Source organism: Coregonus clupeaformis, chromosome 13, assembly GCF_020615455.1.
Source record: "Coregonus clupeaformis isolate EN_2021a chromosome 13, ASM2061545v1, whole genome shotgun sequence".
Taxonomy (NCBI): domain Eukaryota; kingdom Metazoa; phylum Chordata; class Actinopteri; order Salmoniformes; family Salmonidae; genus Coregonus; species Coregonus clupeaformis.
In genome coordinates this window covers 38,786,726-38,811,123 of record NC_059204.1, presented here as the reverse complement: position 1 = coordinate 38,811,123, position 24,398 = coordinate 38,786,726, and the positions used below count along the sequence as shown (strand labels likewise).

General features: G+C 41.8%; 1 protein-coding gene across 7 annotated transcripts in view; it reads left to right on the top strand.

Annotated features, from left to right (window-relative positions):
* The window catches only part of LOC121579892 (roundabout homolog 2-like), a 169,799-nt gene that overhangs the window by 65,725 nt on the left and 79,676 nt on the right, over nucleotides 1–24,398 (top strand). For 3 of the 7 annotated variants that reach the window (XM_041894854.2, XM_041894853.2, XM_041894852.2), the window contains exon 1: nucleotides 17,254–17,847. The exons of the other annotated variants lie outside the window; for them this stretch is intronic. In XM_041894854.2, the coding sequence (XP_041750788.2) occupies nucleotides 17,793–17,847 (55 nt within the window). In that variant the 5' untranslated portion in view covers nucleotides 17,254–17,792. Of the gene's footprint in view, nucleotides 1–17,253; nucleotides 17,848–24,398 lie in introns of those variants that run through there. 7 annotated transcript variants of the gene reach the window in all.

Sequence of the window (24,398 nt, the reverse complement as noted above, 5' to 3'; positions counted from 1 at the left end):
CAAAAGCGAGAAAAATCATAATTTTGTTGCAGATGGGCAAATAAGGGAAATAAAATGCTCTATTGAAAGGGTGTGTCGCACAAGGTGCCAATGAATAGCCAACGGCCTTGTGCTGTAGTGTGAATTCAGATGTAGTTTCCATGGCCACAATATGGAAGGACAGCAATATAACCCAAAACCTCTGTTAATAAACATAACATTTACATCTATAGTGACATTTAATATCAGTTAGCACAGCCTGCTCAATCATCATCTGCAATTTAATGTTGTCATTATCAACAATTCTAATTTGATTTGGCCTGAGTAAAAGTGATTTAATTTCCCTCTCTGGGCCAATAACTCCTAATGCAGCCTGTCTCACTCTCATCTCATGGCAATGAACTGCATTTATAATTGTACTGACTGTATTGACCAGTATTGACTAGGCTGGGAAGGGTTGGAACCACATGCAGTGAACTAGAATGGGCCATTTCATTAGAGCTGTTACAGACCTCATGAAAATGGAAGAAGGGATATCCGAATGGGAGAGGCTTTCTCATGTCTGAACTTGACATAGATTTAGTATTTTGCAGAAATTCTTGAAGGTGGGTGTGGTGCATGAATCAAGCGCAGGACGCAGAAGCTCAGTCCAAAAGACTTTAGTGCAATAATCACGTAGAAAATAAGCACAATAAGCCCGAAGGCGAAATCACGGCGCACACAGGCGTCAAACAAACGGCGCACTAACATGTGCGAAAACCCTCTCCAAAACACTGGAGGGAAGTACGTAGCTCCAACACGAAAACAGATGAGCAATCACACACAAAGACAAACACAACCAACAAGAACTAAATAGGACACTAACGAGGACTAACAAGACACAGGTGTACAACATAAAGACAAAACCAAACGAACATGAAACATCGATCGGTGGCAGCTAGTACTCCGGGGACGACGACCGCCGAAGCCTGCCCGAACCAGGAGGAGGAGCAGCCTCGGCCGAAACCGTGACATCTAGTAGATCCTGGCATTTGAACAGTCTCTGAGCCCAGATACAGCCATTACCACATGACTGTAGCGCAACATTTCCCCTACAAGCAAACTCTCTCATGTTATGAAGACAGTCGGACATAAAATGTGTAGCCTACTTTACAGCCCACACTGGAAAAGTGTTTTGGAGTGTTTTGCTGCCGCTAATGTCTAGTTCTCTAGTTGATTATATTGATTTTGCAAACGCCAATTTGCGAATGATCCAGGTCTAATCAGGCCGTGATTTGGCAACAAATGACAGCTATACAGTAACGTTGTTTTTGATACATGTAGCCACTGCCTTGCTCTCTGAGGGGTTTGTGTGCAAATACACAGAGGAGGCCTGGTAATCTTCTTCTTTGGTATTATGGCGGTCTGCAAACAAATATTATAGGTGCATGATGTCACCTACTGTATTGGCTGTGTATCAGCCTACTATTCTGTAGAATGAATTCATTACACTTTGTGAAAAATTGCCCTACCAACTAACCCTGCACCCGTTAAAACCTCACCACTATTCCACTACTTTGGCCCTATCTGATCCTACTCCAGGCCAGCAGCCTGGGAGGATGGTACACTATCGTTCAAAACATCTTGTTACTCTTCTGCAGTAAAATATCGTACACCCAAGTACTTCTCTGCAGCTGCCACCACAACATCTATCGTCTGTGATTTACGTTCCATTCCTGTGGTAAAATTGACAACCTTACTGAAGCACTATATGTTATTCCTACCACTCTCTATTGGCCTCGGCCTATTCACAGGGATCCATCTTCCTCTACTACTCTCTTCACTGCCTCAGCATATGACACCTTCTGCACTACTCTGATCCTGGCAACCTCAACCTGCCTTTCTCTCACCGGGCACCTCTGATCTTCAGCACAATGGCTACCTCTACTTTTACCACCGATACTACACATTCCTTTGTCTCATGTCCTCCTGCACACTTCTCACATCTAGGAATCTCCATCCTACACACTGCTAACACATGACCATAAGCTTGACATCTAAAACACCGTAACGGTTTCGGGACAAAAGCTTTCACGGGATAACTGACATATCCTAACTTGACTTTATCTGGTAAAGACTCTGCATCAAAACCCATTAGTACAGACAGTGTCTTCTCTGTTTCACCACGCTCTGCCCCCGGATCTGCGTCGTACCAAACAGCGGGTGCCACAGACCATGGGAATCACAGACACTGGGAATCTTCAACTCCAGTTATCACTCCTTTCAACGGTGCCCTGCTCTGGAGTGGAAACATGTCACAGTTCTTGTCCCCAGTCACGTGGTACGAAGTGCACGCTCCCTCTGGGCGGCAGAAACGCAAAAAATCTACACAACTCCACTTCGAGTCAGAAGGCAAGGATCCATTCTCTCCAAAAAACTCATTCCCACTGGGCCAGAATCATATTTGTCATCATCAGGACGTGGCTCAAACTCAGCGGTCTTCACTGCACCTGCCACCGCAGATAATTCATCCTCACTCTAGTCACGTTCAATTTCCTTCGGTAGCTCTTCCAAAAGTTCTGTGTGATCTACCACTCCATTCACTCAAAACATGTTCCACTTTTCTAATTTTTTCCTGTCCACCATCTTTTCCTTCATCAGATCTTCCAGAAGGCTTGTGCATACCCCCATTCCATATTTACTTATAATATGTTTCACTTTTCTCTGTCCACTATCTTACCCCCACCTCATGGCCACACCAGCAGCCATAGTCCTGGCCCGAAAAAAAAAAAAAAAGGTAATCGTTTGGGAACCTATCCATTGTCATTGCAGTGATGGGGAAGTTTACTCTTGAGAGTAGTTTATAATTCTTATAATAGTGTTTTTATCATGCTTTTCTTTCCTGATACTTAGGCTACCTATTGTTATTTGTCAAGCACACATTCATGTATTGAGTCATTTTGTGATACTGTACATGAAAAGTGGGGATAATATGCTTAAGTGGCGCCACCTGTTTATATATAGGGAAACTATTGACGCGTTCAAAACAACTGGGAACTGGGAACTTGGAAATCTCCGACTTCCGACTTCAGTGCGTTCAAGACAACTGGGAACACGGGAAAAAAACAATCTCTGAATGGGAAAAATCTTTTTGAGCGGTCATCCAACTAGAAATTCCAAGTAGGAAACTCTGGCATCTTTCTAGAGGTCCGACTTTCCGACCTAAAGATCCCTCACGTCATGATTTGACCTATTTGTTTTGTATTAATTTTTTTGGAGTTTTCTGTTGTCGTCAAGTACCATATATTCTATTAGCATAGGCTCCCTGACGGTCATGTCTAGATCACAGAAAATGGCTGTGTTCGAGAGGATCAAAACCCCAATGTATCATGGGTAAATTGTGACTGACTGACTGATATACAAATAATAATACGTTTATTTGTATGATGCAAGGTGATTTGTAGATCACTCAGTTGGCAGTCACCTGCAGTCGTTTTGATGCTCTCAAACACGGCTATTAAAATCAGTAGATAGTGATAGCATTGACATCATCCACGTATTCCTGTGGAAAACTCCCGATGGCGCATGAAGCCGGAAGTATTTGAATTTGAAGCACACCATATTGGGCGCGTTTGAGTGGTAAGCCGAAAGTAGCCGACTGTAGACGGAAGTGACGAGTAAAGTCAGGTATGCACTGACAGCAAGTAGGACATCTTCTGCTGTTTCTAGGAAATGCAACGCTAGCTATGTTTCCATTAACCTGTCCAGTGATTTTTTTGTCGACATTTAGAAAGTTTGCATAGAAAATAGATGCAACAATTGCCTGCTAGGGGGCATTTGCATTTAACTATCTTGTGTCGATAAAAACATAATGACGTCACAGCAACAAAATATATAGAAATGTACAAAAACCTACAGTGTCGAATACAAATGTAGTGGTTATAGTGTTTCCATTAACCATTTAGGCAAATTGTGCATTAATAAATTGGCGACTGCCTGTACTCCCTCCCACCTATCTGTTTCATTTCTCAGGTAGTCCGAGGAAGCCAGCATGGATAGAATGCAATAATTACTAATATTTGTCATATTCTAATCATTATCATGTGCCAATGTATTGCCACATTTCTAGCGCCCATGCACTATCGGCTGCCTAGGCTAGTCCATGCCATGGTGAATCTTTCACTCCTGTAGATCTGAAGTGATTGGATGGTGAAACTTGCCAGCCAACCAGAAAAGCAAGGCAAAGCAATTCAGACAATCCCTGTCCTGCAAAAAAACATTTTTATAGTTAAATTTTTTTATTTTGCAAGCAGTAGGCATTTAGATGAAATGTGGAGTGGAGCTTATAATTATGTGATGACATCACGTGACCCACGTACGTTCAAAAGTATTCGGCAATCATCATTTATTCGAAAAACACTGTTTCCATCATCATTTGTGGCAATAAAAATCCACCCCTGTCGAATAGATTAAAATGTTGTAGATCTTCAGAAAATGTCTCCTATATCTGCCATTTCTATTACACATGTCGCAATATTTTTAATGTTGCAAGATTGCTATGGTCCAATAAACCTGGGTCAATGGAAACCTGCCTAATGGCAGACATGGAATTCGCCTTTGTTATTGTCGATGAAGTGGATGCTATCGAAATTTCACTTCTCCTACATGAAGCTGAAGATGATCAACATGGTCCAAGGAATGAATATCGTGATGATAACGAAATTAGATACTAGCCAAGCTCTTTCTAACATTGTATTGAGTGCATAGGCTACTAGAATGAAAACATATATGGGATGCAGCATATGGGATATGCTATGTTGTTTGCCATTACATCATCCCTTATAGCTTCTTCATTATTATATGTGATTGTGCAACATGGAATTGTAACAGATGTGATTAAATGGAGTCCATGTCAGCGTCGCTAGAGCCTGGAGTGTATTTCTTTCATTCTCAACCTTTATGTTGCTTTTGTCAGTAAGCATCTAAAGAACAGAATTTGATTCAGTCACATGAAGGACAAAACACTCATTGTACAGAAAATGATTAGACTATATATGTACATCAGTTCAAATACTGGGTAAACAATATTAAAAGGATTAGACTATATATGCACTGTACATCAGTTCACATAAGTTACTGGGTAAACAATATGCCAAGCAATATGCCAAGCAGTAAAATGTACATGGTATTGGCCCCACGACTGGTGTCTGGGGTACTTGCTCATTAAGGGCCGGTTTCCCGGACATTAAGCCTCTAAAATTGCCAGTGTACAATAGTGTACAATAACCCATGTGTAGCCTACTATATTATGTTTAAAATTGTATTCACACTTAATAGGCAATCACCAAATTTGAATTTGTTTGTGACAACAATATTACAGACAAGACAAATTGTAGGTTATACCATGGGACACAACATAACAGTAACATCTAGATAAAAATATTAGCTATATTGTCGCAAGTAGGATATTTCATTTATTAATGTAAACATTTGGATCACATTTAGGAATATGTAATTAGATTGTAAGGATGTAAGGATAAAGATGTATTTAAGCCCTAAATAGTAATCCACCCAAAACAGTAAACATGCATTGATAATAACCAATGATCAAATCAAATCAAATTAAATCAAATTTATTGGTCACATACACATGGTTAGCAGATGTTATTGCGAGTGTAGCGAAATGCTTGTGCTTCTAGTTCCGTCAGTGCAGTAATATCTTGCAAGTAATATCTAACAGTTCCACAAAAAATATCTAATACACACAAATCTAAGTAAAGGAATGGAATAAGAATATATAAATATATGGATGAGCAATATCATTGTCAGAGTGGCATAGGCTAAGATGCAATAGATAGTATAGAATACAGTATATACATATGAGATGGTTAATGCAAGATATGTAAACATTACTAAAGTGGCATGATTAAAGTGACTAGTGTTCCATTTATTAAAGTGGCCAGTGATTTTCAAGTCTGTATGTAGTCAGCAGTGCCTCTGTGCTAGTGATGGCTGTTTAACAGTCTGATGGCCTTGAGATAGAAGCTGTTTTTCAGTCTCTCAGTCCCAGCTTTGATGCACCTTTACTGACCTCGCCTTCTGGATGATAATGGGGTGAACAGGCAGTGGCTCGGGTGGTAGTTGTCCTTGATTATCTTTTTGGCCTTCCTTTGACATCGGGTGCTGTAGGTGGAGGGCAGGTAGTTTGCCCCAGGTGATGTATTGTGCAGACCGCACCACCCTCTGGAGAGCCCTGCAGTTGTTGGTGGTGCAGTTGCCGTACCAGGCGGTGATACAGCCCGACAGGATGCTCTCAATTGTGCATCTGTAAAAGTTTGTGAGGGTTTTAGGTGACAGGCCACATTTCTTTAGCCTCCTGAGGTTGAAGAGACGCTGCTGCGCCTTCTTCAACACACTGTCTGTGTGGGTGGACACTTTCAGTTTGTCAGTGATATGTACGCCGAGGAACTTAAAACTTTCCACCGTCTCCACAGCTGTCCCGTCGATGTGGATAGGGGGGTACTCCCTCTGCTGTTTCTTGAAGTCCACAATCATCTCCTTTGTTATGTTGACATTGAGTGAGAGGTTATTTTCCTGACACCACACTCCGAGAGCCCTCAACTCCCTGTAGGCTGTCTCATCGTTGTTGGTAATCAAGCCTACTTCTGTTGTGTCGTCTGCAAACTTGATGATTGTGTTATAGGCGTGCATGGCTACGCAGTCATGGGTGAACAGGGAGTACAGGAGGGGGCTGAGCACACACCCTTGTGGGGCCCCAGTGTTGAGGATCAGTGAAGTGGAGATGTTGTTTCCTACCTTCACCACCTGGGGGCGGCCCGTCAGGAAGTCCAGGACCCAATTGCACAGAGCGGAGTTGAGACCCAGGGCCTCAAGCTTAATGATGAGCTTGGAGGGTACTATGGTGTTGAATGCTGAGCTATAGTCAATGAACAGCATTCATACATAGGTATTCCTCTTGTCCTGATGGGATAGGGCAGTGTGCAGAGTGATTGCGATTGCATCGTCTGTGGACCTATTGGGGCAGTAAGCAAATTGAAGTGGGTCTAGGGTGACAGGTAAGGTGGAGGTGATATGATCCTTGACTAGTCTCTCAAAGCACTTCATGATGACAGAAGTGAGTGCTATGGGCGATAGTCATTTAGTTCAGTTACCTTTGCATTCTTGGGTACAGGAACAATGGTGGCCATTTTTAAGCAGCTGGTCTGCGCATGCTCTGAGGACGCGGCAAGGAATGCCGTCTGGGCCGGCAGCCTTGCGAGGGTTAACATGTTTAAATGTCTTACTCACGTCGGCCACGGAGAAGGAGAGCCCATAGTTCTTGGTAGGTGGCGACATCAACCATTTATGAGTATCAACCATTTATGAGTATGTGCCTTTTGCTTCCAAAAAAAAACAGACGAAGGTTGACTCGCACAATGCTTTTGTTCCTACTTCAAGTTGCAGTTAGTGAGGAGCAACTGCAGAAATGTCCAGTCGACTGCAGTTGAAAGTTCATGGCCTTTGTTCACATGGTCATGCAGTCGACGTGTAGTTGCAAGTTGGAAAATGTTTGTACCTATAATGCAACACACTTTGAAAGGTGGTGACCAAAGTCCGTCAACGTCTTGACAAAAGTGATCCGCTCGAATGAACCCATTGCTGAATGGGGCTGAATGGCACCAGAAAGTGGCCGTAACTAGCAAAGGATCATGGTCAATGTAGTTGTTTTCATCCTGCCTGAGAGAGTCAACCTTACGCTGCTGGGTGCACGTGCAAAGAGCGTGCATGAAGGCGCAAGCCTCCTCACTGACACATGGGTTACGTTCTGCTACTCAGGCAGTGAAATGCATCATCCAATGGGTTAATTCCTGCCAGTTCATGCTGGGTTCATAGCCAAAAAAAGTGGATGTGTTGTAGATTAAGTTGATGAGTGAAGTCAGGGGAGGTGAATCTGCGACAGCCGAAAGTCGGACACTGTAAACCTAGAGGTTTTCCAACAGCAAGGCTCACATCAACATATCAGCGTCAACATTTTTCTTTATTAATGTTGCAATAAACTTTTCTATACCCCCATATCACACACTCACAAACTGAAAACATAATGTGTGTACAATTAATTGTAATAATGCAATTGTGCGTGTGTACAATTAATTGGTTGAGAGAGGTCTCAAATATCACTTTAATTTATATTCCCTGTAGATTTTACAAAGTTGAATCCTGTTTCAGTCCCGCCTTTAGTCATGTTTACATGGGTCAACCAAAAACATTCTAATGACTGGTTGACAAATAGTGCCTCCCACTAGCCAGCCGATGGCTGCACGTTGTAGCTTGTGAGAAGCAACTGCACTTTTGTGAGAAGCAACTGCACTGACTTGAGGCGACTTGAAAACTGCATGCTCTTTGATCACATGGTTTTTGTAAAGTTCATGCCCATAATGCAACACATTTTGAAAGGCAAAATTGATCCACTCGACATGTCAACTGCAGTGTCCCAACTTGCTGCCGATGAAAGTGGAGTCACTGCCCGAGTCTGCGAAATAGCTGCGAATTGCGCAGCCACAGAGTTTTCAAACCCAGAGGACCAACAGTCTGATACTTCCGGGAACGCCTCGTGAAGCAGACTCGACAGAACAGATCCGGGTTTGGGGTTTGGCAAGTCAATGGGAAAATTGAAAAAGTTGACCTTAGTTGTTAATTTTCTCTAAATCTAAAGGCAAAACCTACATTCGAGCCAATGTCTTAAATAGCTGATATACATGTAATTTATACATCCTTGTGAAAGAGAAAAACTGACACGTTTTCATTTTAGTCAAAAACAACTTTATATCAAAGGAGTGCCTTTGATTTGACGGTCTGCACATGCACACTTCAGCGTGACACAACCGTTAGACCCAATGACGTGTTTATGTGCATGAGCTTAGCTAGCTAACATCACCATTACATCCCCTACAAGCCTGATCCGGGATTTCTATTGGAATTTCTAGGACTCTTTATTTAAATTCTCTTTGGCATAGCGCTGTAGTTGCTCTCCACCACCTAGCACACGCAGCAACAGTGCTCAATGAATAAACTAATTTTGGCGGGAAAGAGGGGCTGAACAATGTGTGTTATGCTAATTATCACCATCTACATGGGAGGTAGACGCCATTAGCCATAGCCATTGATTTGAAATAAAACAATTGATGAGAAAAATATATATCTGAAAAAATAAAGAAAAGAAAATGATGATCATGAGTAGACCAGAGTAGGGGAGTAAATTTGCGGGAAAGATTGTGGTTAACAGCTTTGGGCCAGTAAAAATCTGTCGATGTTCCCCCTTAACTCTAATTGCCCCTGTAGGACATTCTGTATAAGGGTGTCTGCTAAATGACTCAAATGTAAATATAGATTATAGGAGAGTCCACCCATATTGTGTCCTGGCCCCTCCGTGACATATTGCTAATTTTTATGCACTCTCGAAATGTAGGCTATATAAGCACTGTTGTTTTCATCCACTTATGAGACAAGAAAATATCGGCTTACATTTCTGTAATGCCAACTATTGAAATCAATAATAAGTCTCCTCTGTTGGCTTGATAGCACATAAATTGTACCAATTGATAATTCACAACACTGCAGCTATGTGCCAGTGCATGACTTTGAAAGCCTGTCTCTATACAATGTGGTAGGATAATGTACACTGCTCAAAAAAAATGAAGGGAACACTAAAATAACACATCCTAGATCTGAATGAATGAAATAATCTTATTAAATACTTTTTTCTTTACATAGTTGAATGTGCTGACAACAAAATCACACAAACATTATCAATGGAAATCAAATGTGTCAACCCATGGAGGTCTGGATTTGGAGTCACCCTCAAAATTAAAGTGGAAAACCACACTACAGGCTGATCCAACTTTGATGTTATGTCATTAAAACAAGTCAAAATGAGGCTCAGTAGTGTGTGTGGCCTCCACGTGCCTGTATGACCTCCCTACAACGCCTGGGCATGCTCCTGATGAGGTGGCGGATGGTCTCATGAAGGATCTCCTCCCAGACCTGGACAAAGCATCCGCCAACTCCTGGACAGTCTGTGGTGCAACGTGGCGTTGGTGGATGGAGCGAGACATGATGTCCCAGATGTGCTCAATTGGATTCAGGTCTGGGGAACGGGCAGGCCAGTCCATAGCATCAATGCCTTCCTCTTGCAGGAACTGCTGACACACACCAGCCACATTAGGTCTAGCATTGTCTTGCATTAGGAGGAACCCAGGGCCAACCGCACCAGCATATGGTCTCACAAGGGGTCTGAGGATCTCATCTCGGTACCTAATGGCAGTCAGGCTACCTCTGGCGAGCACATGGAGGGCTGTGCGGCCCCCCCAAAAAATGCCACCCCACACCATGACTGACCCACCGCCAAACTGGTCATGCTGGAGGATGTTGCAGGCAGCAGAACGTTCTCCACGGCGTCTCCAGACTCTGTCACGTCTGTCACATGTGCTCAGTGTGAACCTGCTTTCATCTATGAAGAGCACAGGGCGCCAGTGGCGAATTTGCCAATCTTGGTGTTCTCTGGCAAATGCCAAACGTCCTGCATGGTGTTGGGCTGTAAGCACAACCCCCACCTGTGGACGTCGGGCCCTCATACCACCCTCATGGAGTCTGTTTCTGACCGTTTGAGCAGACACATGCACATTTGTGGCCTGCTGGAGATCATTTTGCAGGGCTCTGGCAGTGCTCCACCTGCTCCTCCTTGCACAAAGGCGGAGGTAGCGGTCCTGCTGCTGGGTTGTTGCTTTCCTACGGCCTCCTCCACGTCTCCTGATGTACTGGCCTGTCTCCTGGTAGCGCCTCCATGCTCTGGACACTACGCTGACAGACACAGCAAACCTTCTTGCCACAGCTCGCATTGATGTGCCATCCTGGATGAGCTGCACTACCTGAACCACTTGTGTGGGTTGTAGACTCCGTCTCATGCTACCGCTAGAGTGAAAGCACCGCCAGCATTAAAAAGTGACCAAAACATCAGCCAGGAAGCATAGGAACTGAGAAGTGGTCTGTGGTCACCACCTGCAGAACCACTCCTTTATTGGGGGTGTCTTGCTAATTGCCTATAATTTCCACCTGTTTGTCTATTCCATTTGCACAACAGCATGTGACATTTATTGTCAATCAGTGTTGCTTCCTAAGTGGACAGTTTGATTTCACAGAAGTGTGATTGACTTGGATAAAGTGTTCCCTTAATTTTTTTGAGCAGTGTATAATATATATGAATAGACGTACAAAATTAGGAGTAGACAAGGCTATTTGATGCAAACATATACTGTAAATATAACTTTTCTATTGTCGGAAATTGCATTATCAGTCTTGCTCAATTGCTGGAAGAAGCTTGGCTTGCTAGTTTGAGGAACGCAGCTTGTAAAACAATAAAACTGTTATTGGGATCAGGTCGGCCGTATTGTCCAATGAGGTTGCAGGGCAGGCCCAAGTCTGCTCAGTGCACACCACAGAGCATGTGCAACGAAGTGATACACTAATGTGATGTGTACACAATTGTGCAACATTTTCGGGGACCCTTTTTGGCTCTTGGAACTACTTTCAAAACTACTCGCTTAAAAATATACAAAACTTTGTAGCATCACTTTAAACAACTGCAGTCATGGTTGCCCTGGTTTTCAACAAACTTGTGGTAATTGTAGTCTTTTGACTGTAGAAAAACCGGAATCTATAAAGTTGTCCCAGGTGAGTCAGGCATGCAAGGGAGGGGCATCTGCTCCTGCGCAATCCACTGACTGAGCAAGGGATCTCGCCCAAGGAGATTCTCAATTGGGAAAAAGTCTGTCCTCTCCTCAACTCCTCCAGGACCCGGAAATGTAAAAGTGGTTGAGTGGTCGAGGAGCATTTCAATTCGTTAGTAGGTGAACGGATTAGAATGCTCACTTCCTTGATTACCTACTTCGGCAGAGGATGTGGAAGAGTATCCTCCCGGCATCTAGAACAGAAGTGTTTTTTGAATTAGCTGTTGTTTTCTCGAGGGGGGGAAATCAAGCACACCATTATTTCCTTGTGTTTTAGAATTAATTGCTTATTAGGCTATATATCGATGTGTGCCCGATGCCGCCCCTCATCTCTGATTCTCTGCTGGGAGCACAATATCAAGTGCGCCTATTGGCTATTTAGTGTGGTCTCAATCAAATGATCCATAGCCTATAGGCTATGGGCTATGATGTGCATGCTCAGAGAAGCACAGAGCAAAGTTATATTTCTAAGATAGCTTCTGGGATGGTGTAAATAAAACTAGGCTGCGTTACACACTGCAACAGATATTCCAACCCTGAGCCCCAGCCTGCTCTTGCTGATGAAAACCTTTTTTTGTGTGCTGCCTAACCAATCAAATCAAATCAAACGTTATTTGTCACATGCGCCGAATACAACTGGTGTAGACCTTACCGTGAAATGCTTACTTACAAGCCCTTAACCAACAATGCAGTTCAAGAAATAGAGTTAAGAAAATATTTACTAAATAAACTAAAGTAAAAAATTAAATAAAAAGTAACACAAGACAATTACATAACAATAACGAGGCTATATACAGGGGGTACCAGTACCGAGTCAATGTGTGGGGACCCATGCCAAATCCTGAGGGAGAAAAGGTGTTGTCGTGCCCTCTTGATAGTTAGTTGGTGACGTGGACACCAAGGAACTTGAAACTCTCGACCCGCTCCATTACAGCCCCGTCGATGTTATTGGGGGCCTGTTCGGCCCTCCTTTACCTATAGTCCATGATCAGCTCCTTTGTCTTGCTCACATTGAGGGAGAGGTTGTTGTCCTGGCACCACACTGCCAGGTCTCTGACCTCCTCCCTACAGGCTGTCTCATCGTTGTCGGTGATCAGTCCTACCACTGTTGTGTCGTCAGCAAACTTAATTATGTTGTTGGAGTCGTGCTTGGCCACGCAGTCGTGGGTGAACAGGGAGTACAAGAGGGGACTAAGCACGCTATGCTATGTAGGCCTACAGTGGCAGTTCAGGAGGAGAGTCAAAGGCTTCTTTCAACTTGTGTTGGTTTGTTAGGCCCAGTCCAAAAAAGTATATTTCTTGCAGGCGGACTAGCCTACAGCCTATGTTCTGTTAAGTTTGAGAAGGAGAGCGCGAAGATGAGAAGGAGGACCGGAGGTCAACTTTGATAGCTTGCTACTACTATAATTGATTTTAATAAAAACAATATTTTTCTTGCCCATTATATATTTATCAGAGATATTGACCTCACAATAAGCCAGATTCTAGTAATTTACATTGTGGTGCTAAAACTTGAAGCAACAGCCGAGGCACAATCAATCGGAAATAGACAGCTCATGGTGTTGAAAGTAGGCAAATTCGAGTAGGCATAATTCATTTTAATCGTCTTCATTTTAATTAGACTTTACTAACAACAAGAGGGCTTTGTGTTGGAGCCTACCTGTTTTACAGATAAAATTAGGCTATAGGCTGCTATATCCATAGATTTGTTGGCCAATTCCTCCACCCGCCATGCACTCTTTAAATATCCTACCTCCGTGTCAGTGAAGGGATGTTAAGTTAAAACCAGGACTCGAATTGAGGGGGTATGAGAGGGTATGCCTTAGGACTACCTTTTATTAAAGAAAATGGCAAAAAGCACAGACCTACCCCTTGTTCGTTTAAGATTGTGAAGAAAATAAAACCGATCTGATTTATATAAAGTTATCTATAACAGCGCTTTGTTTCGTGATGCTTTATGCTACAAACAAGCTGTAAAATACCTGGGAAAGACGTGACTCCGGTGCATATGGAGATATCATTGTTTCAATTCTTTGACATTCAGAGGCTGAGCTACAACCTTCTACAGCCTAGGAGACAAAACATTTACTTTGCTTGAGAAGTAATCCAATTCTGTCACTATAAATTGATTAAGCTATTTACTTTCTGCACAATATAAGATGTTTAAACCCAGACAGCTTTTAGGGAAACACTTGTGACCTTCTCTCGTTAGGTTAAGCCACAGAAGAAGAAGAGTAGCCAGCAGCTAAAGCTTATATTTTTCAGCATTGGTAGGCCTACTCTGTCTGGGGTGGAATGGTAGTCTTAACTTTTGAAAGTACCATGCTCAGATTCCTAATGGCGTCTCAGATTTAATTATTTGCAAACAGGGACAGTTTTGTTGCAAACAAGACACAATGATTTGGTATTGGAGAAATATGATAAGATTAACACATAGGCATATCTCTCTGTCCATTCTTAGCCTGTAATTACGATAAATTGTGTGGTATTAAAAAATATTCTGCTAATATGTAAATTTAAAATAGAATTGCATGACATTTTTATAAAAGGCAATTTTTTATCGGACCTGCAAATACGATGATAGATTCATGCAATGCTTTTACTATAAAGGACATATTTCCACCCCTACTCTTGTCTACGGTGGTCTGTGAACCCACAATTCCTGCGTTGCCATGTAATGCTTACAGTTTCTAAAACTGCATATCGAAGACTCTGGTCTGTCCAAGAAGTGAGGGTAAATGGTAGTCATGTTCTCTGCTATCCACTATACGTTTTTATTATTATTTTGGGTATAGGGGAGAGTCACTTGTTTTTTTTTCAAGCGTTCAAGGAGGGTTTAGGTCAAATATATTTTGCTGAAGGGAGGGCCATCCATTTTCATTTCAGTGAGGTCAGATTTTCTTCATGTAACCCTTATTATAAATAATGTTCACTCCCTTAGCCAGATAATGATCATTTTGAGCATCACATTTTTTTTGACCAGCCCATCTGGTATTTGCCCGAAATGCCAGATGGCCAGTCCGCCCCTGCTTGTAAACATCATGTCTAATGGCATGAGTGGAGAAGGAGAGTCTGATTTGTTTACACGTTTCTTCTCCTCGCCTCCGCTCCTTGGTTAACTTTTTCATAACCAGTCGAGGAGAGGACGGAGGAGAGGACGCGAGGACGCGAGGAGTCGAGGGAAACCATTTGAGATTCTCCCAATAAGGGTATTTAGCTGGTTCCAACCTTTCAGTTTTGACAGAGAAGGAGGGGAACAGACATGTGTATGGTATATCAGGTCAAGTTTGGACTGACTTTTAGACAATTTATTTTGCTACAAGTTAAGTGCAAAGTGACACTGAGCCAAATAGTTTTTCCTCGTAAAAGATGGCCCTGTTTTTTTTCCTCACACAAATGCAGTCGGCAATGATCACTCTGCACCTTTATTCACCTGCATCTATTGGAAATCATCTTTCCTCCTGGGTCTAGGCTACCTATCACCGCCATTGGCCGTGAGACACGGTAGCCTATAGGCTATACCCTTTGACAAAATCATGAACCACACTTTTTTGTTTGTTTGTGTGTGTTTGTGTGAGGGCTGCGCAAGTGTGTATATGTGAGTGCCTGTGCTGATTTCATTGAGATGTCAGGTTCATGAACCATTATGTTATGTATTATTGAGTGAGAGACCATTCCATTTCCGAGGGCTGTATGAACTTTTATTTGGAGAACAACAACTATCTTCATTGTTGCTCAATGGATCTAGTGTTGTAGCCTATGTGGGTGTGAGTATGAGCCTCAAAACATTACATTTATGAAACTTTTATCATTTCAATGTTTTCTTTCTGCCAAAGTGTCTTTCAGATAGAGTGCCAATAATAGCAGGGGAGATGTGAAGGCAACTTCTAAGAGACAGGTCCACAGATGTACATGTACATGTTGACTACTATAGAGAAAGGGAAGTGTGATGGGAACATGGTCACTCTCTCCCATCAGAAGCAATTCTTTCCACTTCATGACAGCACTTACCTGTGAGCAGGCTGGTCTCACAGACTAGACATAATATCAAAATCCGGGACACTAAAATTAGTATGATATATTACGTTTGGTATGGTTACATAAGACAGAAGGTTACTTAAGGCAAACATGAAAGGAGGGTGGTTGGTCAGGGTTGATAGTGTCGGCGTATTTTTTATTTTTTAGCGAATTAGCAACTTTGCAACTACTTACTACTTTTTAGCTACATTTCAACTACTTAGCATGTTAGCTAATCCTTCTCCTAACCTTAATCATTTAACCTAACTCCTAACCCTAACCTTAACCCTAACCTTACCCCCTAACCCCTAGCCTAGCTAATGTTAGCAACCTAGCTGACGTTAGCGTTAGCCACCTACCACCTAGCTAACGTTATAGCCACAAGAAATTGGAATTCGTGACATATCATACATATTGCAAATTCGTAACATATTGAACGAATTGCAATTTGTAACATATCATACGAAATGGACGATGGGCATCCATAAATGAATACATATCATACCAAACGTAACATACAAATTTGAGTGTCCCTGATTTTTGTTTACTATGTTATCTCTACCCCTGAGTCCAGGTTGCTGGAACGCCTCACTTTACCTATAGTACCATAACAGATTTACCTTATTCTCAATGGCGACAAACACACACACACACACACACACACATTTCTCCACCACCTGGATGACTCCTGACACTAAATGATAACTCCCTTTATACTAAAGTGATTAACCAAAAAGTCACAGTAAATTTCAATTCAGTCCACCAGGCATACTTAATTATCAGTTGATAAGCATTATTGAATGTGCTTGTTGGGAGGAGTATTTACTTCAATAACTCATTGAATGCGCAGTTCAATAAAAATAAAGACCAGGATTTATATTCCTGTTATGCATGTGGATGGAATCGACCGCTGACAGTAGACAGTATGTGCCATGGGTTGTTAGCAGTCAATTTGTCATTGATATTGACTGAGAGAATTGCCATATACAAGCCACTTTGCAGGCACATTCTGTCTATGCGAGACGAGATCTATGAGATAGCCATGTCGTCGATAGGGGACGCTACTTTATTGTACTTGGGTTTTTAGCCTATATAGGCTTACTCCAGATGTTATAGCGCGCACAGAGCAGTGCCTTTTGATTGCCTTAATGTGCCTATCAAATGCATACCAATTGCATAGATAGCCATTTAAACACCAAACCCAAATAACATTCCTGCACGCACATCTTGCAAATAAATATTGTGATAGCCTAATGTGGTTATGTGATTTGTATGCGGTTTCCACAGCACTCTGTAGCTGCCCAATCGGCAGTGGACAGTTCAGATCTAGGACCAGTTTATCCGTCTAATTCAGATCCTAATGTAAACCCAAACTGACCTCAGATCATCGCATAGGGGCAACATCTTGCACTGGTTTGATGTAAGTCTGCGCATCTGCGTTCCTGTAGCCCACTGCTCTACCAGTCTTTTACAGTTCTAAGAGGAGGGAGCTGAAACTGCAGCTATTCAAGGAGGGAGCTGAAACTGCAGCTATTAATTCACCCCGGGTCTGAAACCACCACCGTTGGCTCACAACAGTCCAGCGTTTAGATTATAACAGCGCGTATTCAGTCGGAGTGATATTTAAAATCATGGTCATCCTGACCATTTCTAATCTATATTGAGTATATGCTTCGCTTTGGACACTTTTAGCTGGACGGAACATTGCATGAAATAGGCTCTGGGAGTTCGGGGCGATGTTATGAGGCGAGTACATCGTTACTCTGCGCGGTTGGTGTCTGCGTGGTGAGACAACCAGCTACAAACATTATGTATGGAGAAGTAGGCTGCCCATCCGGTGCGCTCTTTGAGAGAAAAAAGTCGTCTCATGAATGATTTCGTTGTAAAATTCACGATAAACAACTGTATTACAATTCAACAGTTCATGTGCAAAGAACCTAAACTTTAGAGAGTCGGACAATCTGCAAGATAAACAATTCTATCCGACGAGTTTGTGCGCTGATAAACCGTGAACGGTTACTACAGTATGCCAGAATGGGTCTACTACGGTTTTTCTTTTTCTGTGGACTATTGCACACCCAAGTCAACGGTAAGTCCTAAAATCTTAAACTTGATTTGGTCAACACAATTAACTTTCTAATACGAACATAGCTTTTTCCTGTTTTTCGTTTTCCATCTCCTCGTTTTATTAGAGCACCTGCAGCAACAACAGTATTTTGCCTCAATTGTTCCGTTTTGTCCTAATTTCAAAACGTTGGAAAAGACAGGTGAAAAGGGGTGCACGTGTGGTCTCCCTTTGCGCGCTCAATGAGTACCAGCATGCCGGGATTGCGCCTTTCAATTTGGCTTTGCAGCACACCAGACTGTTTTATGAGCAATAGATTGTCACTGTGTTATTTTATCGATTTGTTGAAATTGATGAACTGTCATAAGAATGAATCATGCTTGTTTTGGGGGTTCCTGATTAATTCCATTGTTCATTAATTTAATCTTCCTAATTGATGTCATGTAGGTCTATCATTAGGGAGGATATGAAAGGTTTAACTTTGCCCTTGGCTGATAATTTAATGCAGCAGTTATTCTGATTCAAATTAATGACATTCAGTGCATGGTTGTGAATTGACAATAGGTGACTCACATATTCAATAGGTGTCAGGTTTCGTTTTATTGTCATCTTTTTGTACACTACCAGTCAAAAGTTTGGACACACATACTGATTCAAGGGTATTTCTTTATTTTTACTATTTTTTACATTGTAGAATAATAGTGAAGACATCAAAACGATGAAATAACAGATATGGAATCATGTAGTAACCAAAAAAGTGTTAAACAAATGAAAATATATTTTACATTTGAGATTCTTCAAATAGCCACCCTTTGCCTTGATGACAGCTTTGCACACACTTGGCATTCTCTCAACCAGCTTCATGAGGTAGACACCTGGAATGCATTTCAATTGACAGGTGTGCGTTGTTAATAGTTAATCTGTGGAATTTCTTTCCTTCTTATTGCGTTTGAGCCAATCAGTTGTGTTATGGCAAGAACAGCTCAAATAAGCAAAGAGAAACAACGGTCCATCATTACTTTAATGGTCAATACGGAACATTTCAAGAACTTTTAAAGTTTATTTTAAGTGCAGTCGCAAAAACCATCAAGCGCTATGATGAAACTGGCTCTCATGAGGACCGCCACAGGAATGGAAGACCCAGAGTTACCTCTGCTGCAGAGGATAAGTTCATTAGAGTTACCAACCTCAGAAATTGCAGCCCAAATAAATGCTTCACAGAGTTCAAGTCACAAACACATCTCAACATCAACTGTTCAGAGTGGACTGTGTGAATCAGGCCTTCATGGTAGAATTGCTGCAAAGAAACCACTACTTATGGACACCAATAAGAAGAAGAGACCTGCTTGGGCCAAGAAACACGAGCAATGGACATCAGACGAATGTGAAGGAGAAGGAGAGTGATGGAGTGCTGCATCAGATGACCTGGCCTCCACAATCCCCGACCTCAACCCAACTGAGATGGTTTGGGATGAGTTGGACCACAGAGTGAAGGAAAAACAGCCAACTAGTGCTCAGCATATGTGGGAACTCCTTCATGTTTGTTGGGAAAGCATTCCAGGTGAAGCTGGTTGAGAGAATGTCAAGAGTGTGCAAAGCTGTCATCAAGGCAAAGGGTGGCTATTTGAAGAATCTCAAATATAAAATATATTTTCATTTGTTTAACACTTTTTTGGGTTACTACATGATTCCATATGTGTTATTTCATTGTTTTGATGTCTTCACTATTATTCTACAATGCAGAAAATAGTAAAAATAAAGAAAAACCCTTGAATGAGTAGGTGTGTCCAAACTTTTGACTGGTACTATATATATATATAATTAGTTGTCATCCCAACATTTTCACATTTAATTTAATTTCATAGACATACTGGCCCCGTGTAGCTCAGTTGGTAGAGCATGGTGTTTGCAATGCCAAGGTTGTGGGTTCGATTCCCACGGGGGGCAGTATGAAAAATGTATGCACTCACTAACTGTAAGTCGCTCTGGATAAAACCGTCTGCTAAAATGTAAATGTAATGATTTGAGTTCTGATATGCAGATGGTGGAGTTTAGATCCTTTGTCTGAAAAGTGGCAAAACTTGTAATGGAGACTATGATGCTGAATGATCTTATAGTCCTTCGATTTGTTTTGGTCTGTAATATGTGGACACTGTGTCCCCTGGTCACAGAATATACTGTAAGTACTGTCTGTCCCTTGAGCACCATCACTGGTGAGGACACAGCACTCATAACCGTTGAGCTCCCTTTCTTGGTCGATATCGGCTCTCCAAGCCAATGGCACTGTGTTGTCCCCCACTGATCATGTCCACATTGAGAGCATTGATTTGGTGAAAGAGGGGGTTGGTGCCGTCCCTATGGCTGTTGACTACTATATACACTCTGGTGCCCCATCCCATTGCTTATTCTACATGGCTTTTATTCAACTCCTGTACCTTTAGAATTGGGAAGCATGTGTTATACTGTGCGTTAAGTGTCTACGGTCTGTTAGAAGTATATTTTTCTATCTTTCTTTCTTTCCCACACTCACTCACTCTCTCTTTTCATTGATTTGCTTTGCTTTATAACTTTGTCAAGTTGGGTTTGAGGTTGTGTACTGCCTATGCATGTGTGTTAGTGTTGTGTGTGAAAGAAGATGACATGGTGGGGTTAGCAGAGGATTTTAAGCACAAGGCCATGGGGAATTACCATTCGTTTGACTGTCTGTGGGTGATTAAATGAGCAAGGTCTTGGCAGCGCTGTGTGAATGAAAGTAAGCCTGAGATTAAACAGGAAAATGATGATACGACGCCAAGTCACAGAGAAAGACACTTTATCATCCTCTGCCTGGATTGGAGAGTTTGGCTTGAATAAACCTTGTAGTACTGCGGAATTTTCCCATTGCCCAAGAGGGTCAATAAGCATTAGTCTATATGTGACCCACCTCCTGGATTCGGTCCTATGTAGCAACATTTGAAATTGTGTTTTTTACATTGGATAAAAGTGAGACTCAGAGCTAGAAAATGGTATATCATACACTGCAGTTGAGGAACAATTGGAAAGTAATTCTGCTTTCAAAGTTGATAAACTTGTAACCCCACTTTTGAGAAAATGGTTCTTGAATATTTTAGTACATTCAGCATCGTTCACACCCTCTTAAGCCTTAGCCCCACCCATCTCTTTAAGGATTCAAATGTGAGGCCTTGTGCTAAACAGAGAGAGTGGTATAGTATAGAAAACAACTGAACATTTCAAGACTAAAAGTGGTAAAAGTAGTAGCCTACAATAAGGAAAAACTCCAGGTAAAAATACACTTTATCTAGTCCCTGGCCTATATCCTAATCTGATTTTGGTGCAGGTCATGTTGTTCTTCACATTACCGTCTCTGGTAAACACACACTATATAAAATAAATTCTACGTTTATTTGTCACATGCACAGGATACAGAAGGTGTAAATGGTACAGTGAAATGGTTACTTGCATATTTGCAGTAGCAATATCAAAAACAGAAAGTGTCCATATAATTATTAGATGACGCTTACCCAGACACACTTGTCTAAATTGATGGGTCATGTGAAAGAAATGCTATAACCACCCCACAGCCACATCTAGCTAAGTGGATGGGTCACTATTGTCTAGACATGTCCACATGTTCATGAACTACAATAGATGGCCGTAATCATCCCCAGACACACCTGGTTAACTGGATGGGTCATGTAATCATATGGCGAAGTGGAGTCTTTTGTTTAGACATGTAGCTAGCTAACTCATACTACTAAAATTACCAATACAAACTGATTGTCATAGCTGTAGTATGATTCTGCAGGTAGCTAAAGCTAACCAAATAGGTTCAATGTTAGCTAGCTAGCTAACATAAGGCTATAACTAGCAATGCAAATTGATTTTTGATTAGAATAATATTACTACACAGATCATACACTCAACATTAGCTAGCGAGCCAGCAAGCTAACGTTCGCTAGCTAACAAACAGTATGCTTTAACTTGCAATGAAAATTACTTTCTGACAACATCTGAAACGTATAATATCTGAAAATGTAACTAGACTCTTACCCGTATACATGGATGAACGCTTCACGGCAGACTGGAACCAGTTAACTCCGTTTTGTTTGTAGCTACATCTTGTTTGGCCAGCATTGTGCCAAGTCACTACGGTTCACACCGACCGCGGTGTGTGCAGAAATGAGCCCATCACAACTTTTTCCAACTGATCTGTCGATAGCGCCTGCTAAATTCAGGGCATCAATGTTGTTGAGAAAAGTAGAACAACTTTTGTAGTTCTCGATGGCTAACGTTATATCTTTCAAAAGAGTTGCGCTAGAAAGGATTATCAACACATACTGAGCAGCTCACGTTATAGACAGAAGCAGGCTACATGGCAGACCAATCCAAACTCATCTCCCGGCATGTCCAGCCCATCCATTATCTCAGCCAGTCAGGGGGGGAAGGTTCCTGTCTTTTTCCGTGGCTAAACCAACTAGGCTCGTAATTTAACAATTGTATACATATTTACAGATGGAACACAAGTTTGTTATTAAGGCACATGAACGTTCACATGTTCCAGAAGTCATTTCTGCCAAAAAAACACAAAAACATGTTAAGATGCCTCTCCTGTGAAGTAGTAACATGTGACATACGCCCAGTGGTGTAAAATACTTAAGTAAAAATACTTTCAAGTACTACTTAAGTCGTTTTTTTTGTATCTGTACTTTACTTGACTATTTTTACTTTTGTCAACTTTTACTTTTACTTCATTACATTCCTAAAGAAAATAATGTACTTTTTACTCCATACATTTTCCCTGACACCCAAAAGTACTCGTTGCATTTTGAATGCTTAGCAGGACAGGAAAATGTTCCAATTCATGCACTTATCAAGAGAACATCTACTGCCTCTGATCTGGTGGACTTGCTAAACACAAATGCTTTGTTTGGCTATCCGTAAATGTAAAAAACAAGAAAATGGTGCCGTCTGGTTTGCTTAATATAAGGTTTATACTTTTATACTTTTACTTTTGATACTTAAGTACATTTAATCAATTTCCTTTACTTTTGTGATACTTAAGTATATTTAAAACCAAATACTTTTAGACTTTTACTCAAGTAGTATTTTACTTGGTGACTTTCACTTTCACTTGAGTCATTTTCTATTAACGTATCTTTACTTTTACTCAAGTATGACAATTGGGTACTTTTTCCACCACTGCATACGCCTACCTTCCTGAAACGGGTCACATATTCAGTCAATTCCTGATAAGTGGACATTGGGTATGTGCAAACTCTGTACGTGCACAGTGCAGTTCACCAGTCAGCAATTCAAAGACATTTATACATTATAAAAGTACATTGTAGTGATTTGTGAAAATTAGTACAGAGTGTTGATAATATCAGTGGTAGGTGGTATTACTATAACCATTCTTGCTGACTGGGTTTGCTGAGTACACTTTGCTTTATGAATATACCAGCCAGCAGCTATGTACAGTAGGAGAGGGATGTCAGCCGAAATGGATGTGACAGTTGATATGGTCAAAGTTAAAGTGCAGAAGGAGATTTTCATATGTTTTTGTGTAGCCAGATTTCAGCCAAATCCCAGTCAAGCGTATCTATGACATTTCTGCTTTCAGGCAGCCACTGTGCTGCTGTCGCCTGGGCGTACAGTTTTACCTCAGAGAGGGAGATAAGGTAACGAGTAATGAGTTTGGCAAGACCATGGCTACTCTGTTGGGGAAAACCTTATCTAAGAAAGTTCAGATTGTCGTAACATCTATATACACGGATAAAAGCACCGGTGGAAGCCATTGTTATAGTGAGCAAACCACGGCTCATACGTGTGCAGGGCTGCAGTAGAGTAAGCCCTTGGTGGCTGTAATCAGCATTAGTCTGTTTCAGTTTCTGTACTGCTCTCAGGACTTGGGAGAAACTGAGTGCATGAATTGCGTAGGCAGGTCCATGAACAGGCTCATTGAAGGGACTAATGAAACGAGAAGCGTTTTTGAGAGCAGAGATCTTTGCTTATGCATGATTTTATGATTGTGGTTGTAGCTGAATGGATCCAGCGAGCCAGCCCCCATTAGGCCCATTAAACACTAGGTGGAGGTGGGTGTGGGGGAGGGAGGGGGAGCGAGCGGAAGAGAGAGTAAGTCAGACAGGCAGGGAGTCGGCACACTTGAGTAGGCTGGGTATTGGGGATCATCTGAGAGTGGCCTTATGGAGTGTGGTGTCCCAGGGAGAACAGAGGCTGGCAGCTTCACTCCGGTTGCGACGGAGGGAGCCTGCCAGTCACAAGGCTTTAGAAAATCCATCTATTGGAATGGGAAGAGTCAACTGGATTTAGGAAGGTGGAATTGGATTTATTTAGTGAATTATTACCAGATGCCCATACAAATAGCACTAGCAAAGAGAGGTGTGTACTTGAAAGAGCGGCAGATCCAGAAAACTAAACCGATTTACTAAAACATATAATTCTGTCATGGCTCAGCTAGTCTCATCATCCAACAAAACGCTATACCTCGCTCCCAGGTTACCCTCTTAAGTGCTTACTCCCATCCTTACACAGAAACACAGAGCACTGTTTGTAAT